General features: G+C 46.0%; 1 protein-coding gene across 1 annotated transcript in view; it reads right to left on the bottom strand.

Annotated features, from left to right (window-relative positions):
* Ppa1 (inorganic pyrophosphatase 1) overlaps nt 1-1,976 on the bottom strand; it is a 30,210-nt gene extending 28,234 nt beyond the window's left edge. Inside the window, exon 1 of the mRNA XM_036168384.1 lies at nt 1,760-1,976. Within this exon, the coding sequence (XP_036024277.1) occupies nt 1,760-1,823 (64 nt within the window). The 5' untranslated portion in view covers nt 1,824-1,976. The remainder of the gene's footprint in view (nt 1-1,759) is intronic.
* Between the last annotated feature and the right edge of the window lie 15,023 nt (nt 1,977-16,999).

Here is a 16,999-nt window from a genome sequence, read left to right as displayed (position 1 = left end):
ACATTGAGAATCCTGCAATCAAGTTACTACCCCACCCAAAACTCCAAAATTAATTCAATAATGTCTCAAGTTTATGATTTTGTGTAGGGCTGCATGCATCGCTGTCCTCTGCTCAAACTGGACAGTTTTATCTGTTTTAAAGAGACTGGAAAATGTAACACAGCAAAGAAAGGAAAATTATTTTGATGAGGAATCGATACTGATGCCAAGGTTGAAACCAAGCTGAGCTGACCAGGAAAACCTTGTGTCCCTAGCCCACCCCCATCCTTAAAAAGAGAAAAAAAAAAAAAAGAGAGAAAACAAAAAAAAAAAAAAAGGAAAAAGGAAAAACACTAAGAAACTTTCCCACGACACCAGACAGGGTTTTTCTGTGGGGCAGCCAGGGCTGTCCTGGAACTCACTTGGTAGCCCAGGCTGGCCTGGAAAATCCGCCTGGCTCTGCCTCCTGAGTGCTGGGATTAAAGGCATGTGCCACCACTGCCCGGCGAAACTTTTTTAAAAGGCTCAAAGAACCAGAACTGGTTAAATTTCATAGTGGTACTAAGTTATTGGTATTTCTTACGTTCCAGACAGTCCCTTTGATAAACTTTAGCCTAGTCCAAAGTCGAAGGGTGGTTTGGTTCTCCACTAACAACCAAATACTCACTGCCAATGCATTATCTAAGTTAAAAGCAGGTGTGTGTTCTGCACACGTAGCTTGACAAGTGATCCGCCCAAAGGGTCACTCTAAGTTCCACTGATAAATTCCGGAGCCAACACTATTTCCAGACCAAAGTTCCTACATCCTTCCCTTATTGTCTAATTCTGTAATTAATTAAAATGAGGCCCACCCTTCCTGGATTTCCCTCGGTGGTTTAATCTTCATTGGAAGTGTAAGTTTAGGAGTTCACTGTCCCTTTCGCTCCAAACCAGACTTGGATTTGCTAGGCACTTGAACATTCTTTCCAGGAGTGCCTACTGCCCTGTCCTTCATCCCCTCAGACCTCGAAATCCCTGTCCATCCCTTCCGAATAAACCATAAAGAGGTTACAAAATGGAAGGCCTTCGTTAGCACCATAAATGTACCTAGAAGCTGGGGGCTGGGCTAACGAGAACCCCCAGATAGGTAACTTCCAGGACCAACAAGGCAAAAGACGGACGACCTGGAAGGCAGAGCGCTCCACCTTTCTGAGTGCAGGGCAGGGGACAACTAGTACGTGGGGACTCGGGTCCCTGCACGGGAGCTAAGAACCTGGCTGTTGCCCCTCCTGCTTCTTCAGATGTAACGTCACCAGTCTGCCTGGGGAGGCAAAGCTTTCAGTTTCCTAGGGAGCACTCCCAGCCATCAGTGCTTCGAGAAGGCTCGCGACGCACGTCGATCTGCTCATCCAGGACCGAGCCGGCAAGACCTGGGCCTCAGTTTCCTACCTCTACAACACCGGGGAGGGCTCGATCCCGCTCGCGATCGAATTAAGGTCTTGAGGGAATCGCCGCCCTCCCGCCCGCGATGCTCTGAGGACAATCCTCTTACGGTGACTGTAGTCACCTCCGGGCACCTTCTTAGGGTGACTCAGTGGTTTCCCTTCCCACGTGGCCCAAGTTCGGATGTGCGGAGGGAGCGATCGCGGTGGGCACTGGGATGGCGGCCCTCGCCGGCCCCCCGCACCGCCCGCTCGCCGGAGGGGAGGGGGACGCGCCCGCCCGCCCGCTCGCTTGCTTGCTCCGAGGGGTCGGGAATGAATGAGCGGCCGGGCCGCGCGCCGCCGCCGCCGCCACTCACTTAGGAAGACGCGGTACTCGAGGGTGAAGGGCGCGGCGCGCTCCTCGCTGCTGAAGCCATTCATGGTGCCCGGGACGCGGCGCCACCGCTGCACACAGCCACACAACCACGCAGCTCCGACGCCGAGCAGCCGGACCAGAGGAGACAGCTCGCGCCTGCGCACCGAGAGCCTACCAGCTGGTCGCCGCGCTGGGCCTTTAATACGCCGGGCTCGGCTTGCACCCTGCCCCGCCCCGCCCACTTGCGCAGGCGCGCTCTGCCCGGCGCCGCCTCCGCACGCCCCGCCCCCGGGACCGCCCCTGGCTCGCAGCCTGGGCCACGTGGCCGGCGCCCGCTGCCCTCTGGAAGCCGTCAACCGGTTAGAGCACCCATTACCCCTCTGGACGCACCACGGGGCGCTCACCTTTGTCTCTGCAGAGGAGTTCCTTATCTCCCGAGGCCTTGATAAGCCACTTGCTTCCCACGCAGTCTTTATTAAAGCTGAGGGTTTGGCTGACCCGGTTCTGAAAACTGGAGGCTGAGACTTGGCACGCCTTAGAGCTACCAGCGGAGTGCCCGCTCTTCCATATAACAGCAGTTGACGTGGGGGTAAATTTGCTCTTACTAATCTCCTTGACTCGGTTTCTCTTCTGCTGGGTTCTGCTTGGACCAGTCCGAAGCCGATTGTTCCTGCCCTCCCCAGCTGCGGCAGATTTCTCTCTCCCCCACATCCGCTGGGACTTGAGCTTGAGGCGCTGGGAAGGCCCAGGAGTGCACTCAGAGCCCCCGGAGGACGTTTCTCTCGGCAGTAGATTATTGGATCTTGTTTTCCTACTTCTGTTACACCACCTCAGGCCAGACACCATCCCTCAAAGTGTGTGGTTACGAAAATCACTAAATGTCCCAGCCCTCTAAGGTTAAATATATGTGGATGGATGGATGGATAGATAGATAATTATAAGCCTGGTATGGTGGCTCACATCTTTAACCTCAGAACTCAGGATGCTGAGGCAGGAGGATTGCCACAACTTCAAGACCAGCCTGAGATACATAGGGAGTTCCAGGCCACCCCAAGCTTTATTATGAGACTGTCTCAAAATAAGACAAATCTAATTATAACCCAGGAAATTATCCACATTTTAAAAAAATAGCTAATTTTACTTTAAGAAATGAGAGGCAAAATTTCTTTTTAAAATATTGTTTAACTATGGTTGTTTGTTTGGTTTGGGATTTTTGTTGTTGGGGCTTTTTTTGTTTGTCTAGTTTTGGTTTTGGTTTTGGTTTTTGAGACAGGGTTTCTCTGTGTAGTCCTGGATGTCTTGGAACTCATTCTGTAGACCAGGCTGGCCTTGAACTCACAGAAATCCACCTGTTTCTGACTCTGGAGTACTGGGATTAAAGGTATGTGCCACCACCGCCCAGCTTAGCTATGTATTTTAAAGATAGTTTCCTTTAAACTATTTTCAAAACAATGTCTGTTATATAAAATAATGTCTAAACCAAGTATTAAGTAAAAACCTAGTAAATTTAATTTGGCATGGTTGTGTATACACGTAGCCCCAGCACTTGGGAAGTAGAGGCAGGGGGGTCATGAGCTCAAGGTCATCCTTGGCCAGTTTGGACTACATGAGACCTTGTCTCAAAAAAAAAAAAGATAAATATAAATTTCTCATTAGTTTGTGTTCCTCCCTGTCCCTCCTCCCAACTGCTCACCCTGCTGACACCCATTAATTTTCAGAGGGCTGTGACTCACTTACTTTTGAACATAACACCACACTGTTTCAGAACTTGTAGGCAGAAACAAATATATATATATAGTAGAGTGATGGCCTAGTTGGTAATACAGTGTAGGCATGAAGACAGGAATCTCTCCACATAATAATAGTAAGCAGGACCCCGTCTGGGAATATGTTAAGAGCTGCACCTTGGATTGAGTCTCTCTGTTTTTTTTTTTTTTTTTTTGGTCTTTGAGCTGATGAAATCAGTTTCCTTGGACAAACCATGAATTTCATCTCTGACTGAATGAACAGAAATGACACAGTAGTAATAGCCCACATGCACTTTCCCTCAGAGCCAGGAGAGGTAATTTAGTCTCCCTGACCTCTGGACTTAACTCTCTGTCTCTGATCCATTAAAGATACTCAGAGAGCCAATCAGTACTCACTATAGTAAAACGCCCAGCCCTGTGCATTGTAACTTTCCCTAGCCAGCAAGGGTAATGAGCCCCACAGGCCTTAAGGACCTTCTTCAGCCAGGCTTGATGGCATGCTCTGATAATCTCAGCCCTTGGGGGGTGGGGGGGCGCTGAGACAGGAGGATGACAAGTTCAACACCAGCCTAGACTCTCCAGTAAGACCCTGTCTGAAAACACTGAACTGGAGGGGTACAAGATATCTCAGCAGTTAAAGCATTCTTTCTGTGCTCTTGCAGAGGACCCAGGGTTCAGTTCCCACCATCCACAGGAAGCTTACAACTTTCTGTACCTCCAGTTCCAGGGAATCTAGTGCTGTGTTATGGCCTCTGGAGTCACCAGGACCTATGCAGTGAATATACATACATATATGCAGGCCAACCACTCATACACATTTTTTTTTTCTTTTTCCAGACACGGTTTCCCTGAATCTCTCTGGCTATCCTAAAATTTGCTCTGCAGGTCAGGCTAGCCTGGAACTCAGAGATCTGCCTACCTCTGCCTTCTACGGGAAAATAAATATACTTCTTTACAAAGCTAGTTTGGGGGTAGGGCAGATGGCTCAGTGGATAAGAGCACAGGTTCTTCCAGAGGATACAGGTTCAATTATCAGCACCCTCATGCTGGCTCACAAGCATCTGTCACTATAATTTCAAGGAATTTGATGCCCTCTTAAGGTTGAAGGTAGAGCTCAATTGGTAGAGTGCTTGCCTAGAATACAATAAAGCCTGGGGTTCAGTCCCCAGGACCACATAAAACCAGACTTGGAAGCATATGCCTAAAATCTTAGCACTCAGGAGAGGAAGACAGAAGGATAAGGAATTCAAGGTCATTCTTGCTTTATAGCAGATTTGAAGCAGGAAGACAGCCTGGGATATACCAGTCCTTGTCAAAAGAGGAAAAAAAAAAAAAAAAAAGAAAAGCAGGAGGAGAGATGTATCAGTCAGTGCCAGTTCTTAGCACACAAGCAAGAGGACCTGAGTTCGGATCCCCAGCACCTATATAAAAAGCCAGGTGTGGGGCATGTACCAGTAATCTAAGTGCTGAGAGGCAAAAACTAGAGGATCCCTGAGGCTGGGTAGCCAACCCATCTAGACAAATCAGTGATGTCCAGATTTATTAAGAGACCCTGTCTCAAAAAAGAAGGTGGTAAAGTAATTGAGGAAAACACCTGACATCAAACTCTGACCTACAAACACACACACACACACACACACACACACACACACACACACACAGGCACTGACACACTCACACACAACACAGACACACACAGAGGCACATACACAGACACAAACACACACAGGCACACACACAGAGGCACACATAGAGGCACTGACACACTCACATAGGCAGAGGAAGAGTAGTAAATCATCTATGAGAGGTTTTTTTTGGTTTTTGGTTTTGGGTTTTTTTGGTTTTTTGGTTTTTTTTTTTGAGACAGGGTTTCTCTGTAGCTTTGGAGCCTGTCCTGGACTAGCTCTATAGACCAGGCTGGCCTTGAACTCACAGAGATCCACCTGCCTCTGCCTCCCGAGTGCTGGGATTACAGGCGTGCGCCACCACTGCCCGGCTATGAGAGGTTTTTAGTGGGGAAAATTACCTGATCCAAATTGGGGTTATTTAGTTTTTGTTTGTTTTTTTGTAGTTCAAGTAACAGAATCTAGGGCTTTATTCATGTTAGACAAGGGTTTTAGCACCAAGTTTTATCCCCAACCCTCTTTGAAGAGTCCAGGAATATGAAAAATTTTATGCCTATAGCCTAATAATGGCCTTAAAACAAGCTGCCTGACCCTTTGCCCTACATTCTCCTGGATATGGGGAAGCAGAACAGATCCAGACTACATAAACATCTTGAACGAACACCCTGTAATCAGGGGTTGTAAGTCATGACATCAAGAGTGCACTCCATAGGAGCTGTAGACCCTCACCCTAGGAATACATTCCCAAGAGGTCATAAATCCCAATATGCACTCTCTGCCCTTATAGCTCCTCATCAGAGTCACAGAGCTGAATAACTCTGTGGTTCTAACTAGTTAGAAGTGTTTTGTTTTGTTTTTTTTGTTTTGTTTCCTGTGGTGTTTTTTGATAAAGTTGCTTCTGGTTCATAGACTTCAGCAGTCTGCTCTCTGTTATTTGCACAATTCTAGGACCTAACATCTTCTTACTTTTTATTTTGAGATAGGGTCTTACTAAGTTATCCAGACTGACCTTGAAAGAACCAGAATTGCAGAGGACACCAAGACCAAGTTCTCAGCACAAAGGTGCTGTGGAATAATCCTCTTGTACACTATAAAGATTTGTCACTCAAATTGCTTTAATAAAACACTGACTAGCCAGTAGCCAGGCAGGAATTATAGGCGGGGCAACCACACTAAGGATGATGGGAAGAGGAAAGGTGGAGTCAGAGAGTCACCAGCCAGATGCAGAGGAAGCAAGATGAGAATGTTGGATTGAGAAAAGGTACCAAGCCATGTGGCTAAAATAGATAAGAATTATGAGTTAATTTAAATGTAAGAACTAGTTAGTAGTAAGTCTGAGCTACCAGCCAAGCATTTATAATTAATATAAGCCCCTGTGTGGTAATTTGGAAAGCAGCTGCCAGGTATTTGGGAGTTGCTGGAAGGACAGAAATTTCCATTTACATATGGTGCCCAAATGTTTGGCAAGAATTCCCACATAAAACCTGAGAAAGCAAGCCAGGTGGCAATGGCACACACCTTTAATCCCAGCACATAGGAGGCAGAGCCAGGCAGATCTCTGTGAGTTCGAGGCCAGCCTGGTCTACAGAGCGAGATCTAGGACAGGCACCAAAACTACACAGAGAAACCTTGTTTCAAAAAACCAAAAAAAAAAAAAAAAAAAAAAAAAGGAAAAGATTTAACAACAACTTAGAATTCTTTGATGTGAGACATGTCTGCTCCTGGCAGCATCGATCTACTCCAGAGAGGATGATGGGCACTGAAGTTACTACATATGGATTTTGTTTTCTTTGGTGAAACTGGCCTATTGCGGCAAGAGACTGCCCTTTCCTTGTCTCACTGCTGGCAATAAGCAGGCTGTCCATTCTGCACAAGCAGGGCACAAGGAAAAGTGACTGCCGAATTTTGCCAAGACAGGGTAGGACAGTTCTTCAAATTTTCCTGCTTCTGAAAAAGGTCTGTCAGATATTCTAGGCCTGTAAGCCACAGTTGGATGCCCCCAAATTACAGAGAAACCTTGGGTGACTGTCCAGGCAGCCTGATGTCCCTGTCATTAGGTACTACTTCACCCTTCTGGGGTCTTTGGAGTTGAAGACTAGATAGTTTTAATTTTCTTTAATTATGATAAAAGGTTAATTTGATATAAAACTTTGGACTCACCAAGATAGGATGGACAATTAAATGTTTTCTCTGATTTTGTCAAATGTAAACAGACTAAATACTGTAACTGTAATTCTTAATAACTGTTTTTGCTGTATATAATCTTACTATGTTAAAGTTATAACCTTCCTTTTTAATTAGACAAAAAGGGGGAAATGCTGTGGAATAATCCTCTTGTACACTGTAAAGATTTGTCACTTGTATTGTTAATGAAACACTGATTGTCCAGTAGCTAGGCAGGAATTATAGGTGGGACAACCAAACCAAGGATGATGGGAAGAGGCAAGATGGAGTCAGAGAGTTGCTGGCCAGACACAGAGGAGGCAAGATGAGAATGTTATATTGAGAAAAGTTACCAAGCCACATGACTAAACATAGATAAGAATTATGGGTTAATTTGAATGTAAGAGCTAGTTAATAATAAGCCTGGCCAAGCATTTATAATTAATATAAGCCTCTGTGTGGTAATTAGGGAAGCAGCTGCCGGTATTTGGGAGTTGCTGGCAGGATAGAAACTTCCATTTACATAAAAGAGATTTATGTGCCCCAGAGGGACAAAGGACAGGGAATAAGACAAAAAGCAGAGACAGAGGACAGGGGCAAAGGGAAAAGAAACAGGGGATGACTGCCTCTGGATAGAGAGGAGACAGACATGGCCTGTAGGCAAATGGTGGTTTATACAGGGAAAAGAGAAACCATGTGTTAGGATGAGTTGGTTTGTTTTGATTCAGTATGCTAATTAGAACAGCCAAAAGGAGACTTTTGATTGCTGGACTTGAATACTTTGATAGCTGGACCTTCCTTCCCCAGGTGGAGGAAGTGGCCAAAAAAGGGAACAGATCTTAGTGGCTAGAATGTAATCTAACAATTTAGCAAGGAAGAGGGAATGGAGGAGAGCAGGAAGCCAGAACCATGTTTGCCATGTTAGGGCGCACTATAGCCCTTCAAACCTTCCACTCATTTAATAGCTAAGGCAGGCCTTGATCTTTCCATTATCTGGCCTCTGGCTCCTGAATAGCTGTAATAACAAACCTGTTCTACTAAGCCTGACTCTTGAGTTGCTTTAAAAAGAAATTCTATCCCAGCATTCAGGAGGTGGAGACAGGACCTGGGCTTCAGAGTGAGTTTGAGGCCAACCTGGGCTATAGTGTGACACCATTTCCATCAAGAAAAGAAGATATTCTGTAAGGAGCTTAGAGCTTGGGTGCCGGAAGCCTCATCCTCCCCCGCCCCCTTCCCACTGGATGACACTGAAGACTGTTCCCTGTGCAGGTTTGCTTCAGGGCACCCAGCCTCTTCTCCACCTTCAAGGAAGGAGTTGAAAATGAGCTAAGTGAGTCATAGTTGCCAGCGGTTTTTTCTTTTCAAGTCATGCAACTGTCCCAGGAGGAATGAAGACATTCTAAAGAGACATTTATGTCCTGCCTGTTGCTTCTCAGACTTTAAAATAATGGCCCTCCAAATCTGGAATTTCCCGGCATGCTGAGAGAAGAGCCTGAAGCCCAGTACAGCCAGGGGAACTTGAACTTGTCTCTGGGAAGCAGCTGTCACGGTTCTGGGAACTTGTCAGAGTGCCGTCATCGGAGCAGAGCTAGTGATGATGGGCAGGACTACACTTTGACCAGGACCGTTTGTTTAGCTGTACATGCTTCTTGCCTTCTACTTAAATCCGAATGATGACAGGATCCAGAAGTTGGACTGGGGGAAGGGGCGGAGTCCTCTTCCTCTCTCCAGTGTGCTAACATTGAATAAATCTCCTTTTTCTTCATTCATTCTTTCTTTCTTCTTTATAGGGGGGGAGCGGGGTTAGAGGGGTAGGGGACAGGTGACACAGGGTCTCATCATGTAGCCCTGGCTGGCCTAGAACTTGCTATGTACACCAGGCTAGCCTGGAATTCAGAGGTCCATTTGCCTCTGCCTCCAGAGTACTGGAATTAAAGGTGTGCTCCAGCACGCCTGGCTCCTTTGTCTTTTACTAAGTATTACTTTGTCTCTTAAATCCAGGACCCTGGCTCTGACCCTAACAACCACAGTAACTTGTAAATATTACACAATTCTGTTTACTGGAATGAATGGGAGATTGCTAACATCTTTCCTCATCTTAAAAGGCATATATACTTCTAAATGCTTATTTCTAGCCACAGAGATCTGGGGGTTATTGTCATAGCACAATTCAGCAAAAACTGATGAATACAAGTGGCTAACCTGCAGAGTCCCATGAGACGTCAGCCTGGGAGCCAAGCCAATACAAAGAGATCAACAACAATGATGGGACACCAACCCAAGTCCCATGATGATGTCTTGGAGCTGCTGACTTAACCAGCCCTGGCTCTGCTTGGCCTCTGAATGGCTCATTCCATTACATAATAAATTCCTTGCAGTTTTAATGGTAAAACTTGGGTTCATTTGAGGATTTCTGTTTCATAAAATCAAAAGTATATCGACTAAAACAGACTGATAGCCCAGATAAAATCCTGACATTCAGTGCAGCATGCATAAGCCTAGAAGATACCATGATGAATAATGAGAGCCTATTACCACAGCGCAAGTGCCTCCATGTGTATACAAGATTGTATATATATGTATATATAGCAAGATTGTAATCCCAGCACTGGGGAGGCTGAGGTAGGAGGGTCAAAACAATAATAAGGGGTGGGGGGGTTGCACTGGAGACATGGTTTAGAATTAAGAGCACTGGTTGCTCTTCCAAAGGACCTGGGTTGAATTCCCAGTTCACAACAGCAGTGCACAACTGTCTGTAACTCCAGTTCCAGGAGATCTGACACCTTCACACAGACATACGTGCAGGCAAAACACCAATGCACACAAAATAAGAATAAAGAAATCATTAAAAATGTTTTAAAAAAAATAAGAAAATGGTGTATATATATATAGTCTCTCTAACATATACTATTTATATGTAAACATTTTATATATGTGCATATTATGTCATTTCTGCTTCTATGTTATCACCAAAACCCTGTGATGTCTGATGTTAGTGTGTGTGAAAATTTGGTCCTTAAAGGGGTACTACACATAGGCAAGCATGTATGTGAAGAAAGAAGCAGACACTGGGTACAGTAGTATTTTCCATCATTAAACTCTTAACCACATATGTTCATCTCTCCCTTACCCTCCAGAGTGAATTTGCAGCAGCTCCGGCTACGAGCACCATATGCAAGTATGTTTCTCTAACCCCAGAAACTTACGAACGTAGAAACCAGCAAGTACTCTGTATTCTATCTGGTCCTAATGTGCAGTTTTTGAAAAAAGATTAAATACCAGATTTGGTAGTGCATGCCTACAGGCCAGCACCTCCCAGCACTTAGGAGGTAGAAGCAGGGGTATCAGAAGTTCAAGGTTATCCTCTGCTACTTCCTGAGCTGAGGGCAGCCTGAGCTACACAAGACCTAGTCTCATAAACAAACAAACAACACTCAGAGTACACTGACCTTCATATTCTGGAGGAGGAGGAGGAGGTGGTACACAACCACCCCTGAATCTGGGGCTTGTAGTTGTGTGGGGTGGAGGAAGCATTGATCATTCTGTCTCCCCTCAGCTGCCCCCTGGTATCATTTTTTTCAAGGCTCTTGGCTTTCCTCATCCTGAAGGGTCTTTTATTTCAACCATGCACCCTGGATATCTCTGGAAAATCCTTGGGAGCTGAGTTGTCGTTAGCCTGTTTTCTGCCCACAGAGACTTGAGAACACAAAGGTTGTTTTTCAACAGCCATGGTGCCCTTTCACCCAGGCCAGTGCCTGTCAATTGTGCAACACTCTTGAGACCATGAATAGATACCTCTGGTTCCAGGGAGCCCCACTTTCCAGCCATCGTATCTGTAATTCCATTCTCTCCAGACATAATTACTAAGGAAAGTTCCTAAATTATTTTCTCCATGGGTCTGTCCCAAGACTAACTCTTACCTAGTCATCCATGCTGCTTACTCAATTTCCTTACTCAATACATTTCTCAATTTCCAGTCTTTCTTTGTCATAGACAAGCAACAGTTCACTCTCTTGACCACAGACCCTGGGATTCTCCCTCTTCCCATCCCCAGTTCTTTTTCAAGCTCCTTCCTTGCTTATAGAAAGAATCTTGTCCAGCATGGTGGCCCTGTGCACCTGTGAGTTCTAGGCCAGCCACAGCTACATAAAGAGATACTATGTCAAAAATAAATAAATAAATCTTGTCACATGCATCTAAAAGCAGCCAAGACGTAGTAGTAAAATATCCTTGCCTTCAACTGTAAGCAACGTGGTGATTAATTTGATTTCCAAGTGGCTGAAGGACTCACCAGCAGGTCCCAAAATGAATGATGCCATGTTTTGTTCCTGATACTGTTACCCAATCAGTCTTTTTTTTCTTTTTCTTTTACTTTTTTTTTTTTTTGGTCCCTTTAAAAAAATTAAAGTTTTTTGGAACCGAGATCTCCTGGAACCCAGGCTGGCTGTGAACTCTTTTTGCATCAGAGAAAGACCTTGAACCTCTGCTCCTCCCACTCCATTTCTCAAGCGATGAGATCACAGATGTGCACCACCACTCCCATTTGTGTTTTGGTCTGCAGCATGGAGGGCTTTGTGCATGTTAGACAAACTCTTCAGCAACCAAGCTACGTCCACAGCCCATATTAGTTCATTTTTAAAGATACGTTGTAAGAGATCCACTGTTCTTGTAACAATTTTCCTGCCACTAAACTCACCACACTCTTGACTGTTGCAGAAACCTACATGCTCATCTTTCTCTCAGAGTACATATAAGTATAATTATTACATTGTGCAAATATTATATGCACTATATATTATATACAAAATACATATTAGATATACAACATATATACAAATTATAAAATATATTTGTATCAGAAAATTATCCAGGATTACCAGTGACTATGGCCAGGGTTTTATAGCGATCGAAGCGTGTCAATGATCAAAGTCCCAAGCTGGACAGTTGGAAATGGGTCTCGAACTCAGAAGAGAAAGGCTGGAGCCATTGCCTTGGTAGTGGGAGCTGAAGAAGGTAAGGCCACCCAGACCAGTGGTTCTCAACCTTCCTAATGCCAGGACTCTTTAATACAGTTCCTCATGTTGTGCTGACCCCTAACCATAAAACTATTTTCATTGCTACTCCATAACTATAATTTTGATACTGTTATGAATCATACTATAAGTATCTGTGTTTCCTGGTGGTCTTAGGCGACCCCTGTGAGAAAGCTATTTTACCCCTAAAGGGGTCACCACCCACAGGTTGAGAACCACTGACCTATAAGAACAGCACAGAATGAGAAGGGCAGAGGGCGGGGGACAGAATCCTGAAGAGCCCCCGAATTCTGGAAGGCTATGAGAAGAGGTGTCCACGGAGGGATCGGAGGAGTGCTCGAAAGAGAAGAGCTAAACCAGGAGATGTGCAACTTGGAAGTCACAGCAGTTTTTAGAAGGGGACAGTCACCCCTGTACACAGCTGGCTTCCCTGTTGGGCGGCTCATGAGCATCTCGTTAATAAGTCTAAGAGCACACTCACCATCTCTCCTTTAAAGCATGGCAAGGCTGTACCTGCTCATGCAGCAGACCTGGGGGGTTCTCTGGGTTCATCCTGGTAGCCCTATCCAACACCCATTCACCGTTCCCCCCTCCTTCCTAACAGGACTGTTGGTCTTCAGCCCTGCATGCATCCACCTGCCCCCGCACACACATCCTTCCTGTGCTTCTGGGAAGTCGGTGCCAACCCCAGGGGACAGTCCTGATCAGTCTAGTTTAATCACGATGTCCCTGTCCCTCTTGCTAATGTCTAGTTTGGTTGTGGTTATGTGACTCAAAGTGATATAAAGGGAGTTGGGAGAGAGGCTTCTGGGAAAGCTTCTCTTGCTTCTGTGGGAGCCATGCTGGAAGAGGTCTTCTCTTTTTCACTTGGGCGTGGCTGTGGAATTTTACTAACCATGACCTTTTACCCTGGAGAAGAGGAGCCTGTGGATAAGGTCAGGAACATCGACAGTGAAGATGCAAAGTGAAGAAGCCCTGATGATGCTCATGAGTCTTCTCCACAGCTTGCCTCCCCCTTCCCCAGATGAACAGTTGAGAGGCTGGGTGTGACGGAGGACTCCAGGAGGAGCCTTGGTTTGGCTAAATCAGTCCTGTTCTCCCATCCTTAATTGACCATGACCCAAAGTGAAGAAGAGAGGGCCTCTTTTAGAAAGGAGTATATATCATGGCATTCCCTTGATGAGAGGTTGGCTTCAGAATGGGTGGTACCCAGCTCCATCAGGGCCAATGAGGGCAGGCTGCTTCCTGCTCTTCGGAAAAGTCATGACAAGAGGGACGTGTTTGCATTCATTTGCTCTGCCTGCCTCTCTCTCTCTGCACACACACACACACACACACACACACACACACACACACACACACGAGCAAATACACACTTCTGACGTCACGGTTGCTAAATATGACAAAAATAGTTAAGGAGCAGGAGTCATTCTAGGAAAAGAAAGACGATAGACAATTCCCTTCAGACATGAAGTTTATTAAAAGTCCTCCCCGCCGTGACTGGGCCTTGAGGTGAGAGGAAGAAAGTATTAGACAGAAAATATACAATATACAAAAGACAACAAAATGACCTTCACGGGAAGGAGAGGGTTAACCTTTAAAACCTGGAGAAGAGCTTCATTAAGAGCGAGGATAAGAGAGGGATCATGGGAAGAGCCAGAGAAGCGTCTTCGGAGCGAATCCTCAAGCCGCCTCCCTAACACAGGAAATAGCGGAGTTGTCTAAGTTGGGACGCGGGAAGCTGGCAGGAAGTTTCCCATCACATGATTCAGTAGATGCAACACAGCTAGGTGACAGGGAGCACAAAGGAGCCAGGTTCAAGTTAGGACCATAGAGCAGAGAGTCAACTGCCAGGCCACCACACAAATAGCCTCGTAATTCTTTGTCCCGTGGAGAGCTGCGGTGAGACATGTCCGGACATTGCCAGGCTGTAGAACGTGGTCTTTCAAAAGTGACCACTGTCTTCAAAGGGGTAGGCCTGTGTTCTAACAGCCAGGGTGACATGGGTACCACAGACAGCAGAGGCGTGGACACAGCCTGACTTCTTGGATCCATCCATCAGCCAGTTGGACGCATTTGCATTGCATGATCCATTACTCCGATAAGCCTTTGGCTCCTGTCACCGGTGTCTGAAAGTACTGTCAATGACCCGCCCTCCCCAGCTGGCCAGTTCAGGGCGTACTGAATCCATCTCTCTAAGGTCTCTTGTACTTCCCTTCCTCATTCCCACCCCCTCAGCCATCCTCCTCGAGTGACTGAGCCTCCAGTCCACTGTCCCTGCTGCCGCTGCTGTGACCTTTCACCCCCTGCTCCACACCCTTCTCTCCATGCGCTCGTCTAGCTCAGCCCTTTAGACTAATTTTAGACCCTTTCTGGGACTCCATTTCTGATACCCCGCAAGCTGTCCCCTAACCTCTTTGACCAATCATACGGGACCCCGCTACAGGAAGGATTGTACCACACTGTGATTTTTTTTTTCTCTCTTCTGCCTTTGCCACTGGAAAGTAAGGAAGTTTATGATCCCTCCCCCAACACTCAACAGGTACTAAGTTTTGAATGGACCCTGCTAGAATTTCTATCTAAGCTGTCCTGGTGTCTTAGTTATTGATCTATGGCTGTGAAGAGACACCATGGCCAAGGCAAATCCTACAAAGAAAAGCATTTAACTGGGAGTTTGCTTTTAGTTTTAGAGGTTTAGTCCATGATCATCCTGGTGAGAAGCAGAAAGACATGGAGCTGGAGAAGAAGCTGAGAGTTTTACATCCTGATCCCCAGGCAGCAGGCAGAGAGAGAGACACACACAGAGAGAGAGAGAGAGAGGCAGAGAGAGACAGAGAGAGAGAGACAGAGAGAGAGAGAGAGATAGTGGCAGAGAGAGAGATTGAGAGAGAGAGAGAGAGAGAGAGAGAGAGAGGAGAGAGAGAGACTGAACTTGGCGCAGGCTTTTGAAACCTCAAAGCCCACCCCCAGTGACAAACTTCCTCCAACAAGGCCACACCTTCTAATCCTTCCCAAACAGTTCCACTAACTTGTGACCAAGCTTTCAAATATCTGAGCCTTTGGGGGCCAATCTCATTCAAACCACTACACCTGTCTTCTCATGAATAGGTAATTACTCAGGTGATTTGGTGTAGTATGAAGAACTCCTGCTAGCCAGGTGTGGTGGCACAGTCAAATATCAAAGGCAAGGAAATGTGTTCTCAGACTACATGGTGGCACAGGGATTCAGATCTGGGTTCTGCATGACCTTAGGATTCACAGTCCATCGAATGAGCTAGGGGGCGTGTTCTGAGTTTGAGCCTTGCTCTGGCTCTGCCGTCTCCCACAGTTTCCCATCCTCTCTGGGTACATTAGATCCCCTCTCAAGAACTCTAGTGTCTAGTTAAGGCTTCTTGATTTCAAGAAGGTCTTGACTTCCTAGTGTTCCTGCTATGTCATTAGACACCATGAATACTGCAAAGATTATTTAAAACACTGCCTAGGGGCTTAGTGGTTAAGAACACCTGCTGTTCTTCCAGAGGACCTGAGTTCAATTCCTACATCAGGAGGTTCACAACTACCACTAACTCCAGCTGTTGGGATGGAGATCCCACTCCCTCTTCTGGCCTCCCACATCACCCACACATACATGGTATACTCACAAGACACATAGGTATAGACATAAATAATAAAAGAAAGAAATATTAAAAGTATTTAAAAATAAAACTTTGCCTGAAGTCAAGAGTGGTGGTGCTCACTCACCATCCCATTGTTGGGGAGGTAAAGGCGGGAGGATCAGGGGTTCAAGTCATCCTCAGCTATACAGCAAGTTTGAGACAAGCCTAAACTAAATGGGACCCTGTTTAAAAACCAAGACAGGCTGGAGAGGTAGCTCTACAGTTCATTACCTGCTACTCTTTTTTGTTTGTTTGTTTGTTTTGAGACAGGGTTTCTCTGTGTAGCCTTGGCTGTCCTGGAACTCACTCTGTAGACCAGGCTGGCCTCAAACTCACAGAGATCCTCCTGCCTCTGCCTCTGGAGTTCTGAAATTAAAGGCTTGTGCCACCACTGTCCGGCTAAGAGTACTTATTCTTGCAGAGGACTTGAGTTCGGTTCCCAGCACCCCCTCCAGCAGCTCCAGGAAATCCAGTAGCTTCTTCTGGCATCAGTGAGCAGCTATACACACCCTCCACAGACAATACATACACATACTTTTAAATTGCCTGCCTCGGCCTTCTAGGTGCTGTGGACTAAATGTGTGCATCACCACACCCTGCCCCCCCTTCCTAATCTTAAAAAGAAAAATTAAAACAAAATAAACCCACTGGACAGCAGTCTACAAAGCCTGCCATTTTCTTTGAGTTTCTCCTCTTAGGTGCTATGTGGACTTCCACAGCAACATCCTTACCTCCACACCACTCAATTCGGTCCCGTCAAACCGGGTGTCCTGCAGTTGCCTTAGAGGGACCATTGCCTATTCACCATCTTCTTGAAGGAGTTGGCTGTTTTGTCAGAAAACTTTTTTTTTTTTTTTTTTAAATGATGAAGACACAAAAGGAGATAAACTACTGGTGGTACAGAACTGAAAAAACAAGGTCCTCAAACCCTCTCACAACAAGGTTATTTTCTGCAGATTATGGCGGAGGCACCAGGGTCCTTTTCCAAAGACCTGGGAAGGAGAACATAAAGGGGG

The sequence above is a fragment of the Onychomys torridus genome, chromosome 18, assembly GCF_903995425.1.
Source record: "Onychomys torridus chromosome 18, mOncTor1.1, whole genome shotgun sequence".
Taxonomy (NCBI): domain Eukaryota; kingdom Metazoa; phylum Chordata; class Mammalia; order Rodentia; family Cricetidae; genus Onychomys; species Onychomys torridus.
Note: the sequence above shows the minus strand (reverse complement) of the source record. Positions and strands in the feature narration are given on the sequence as shown.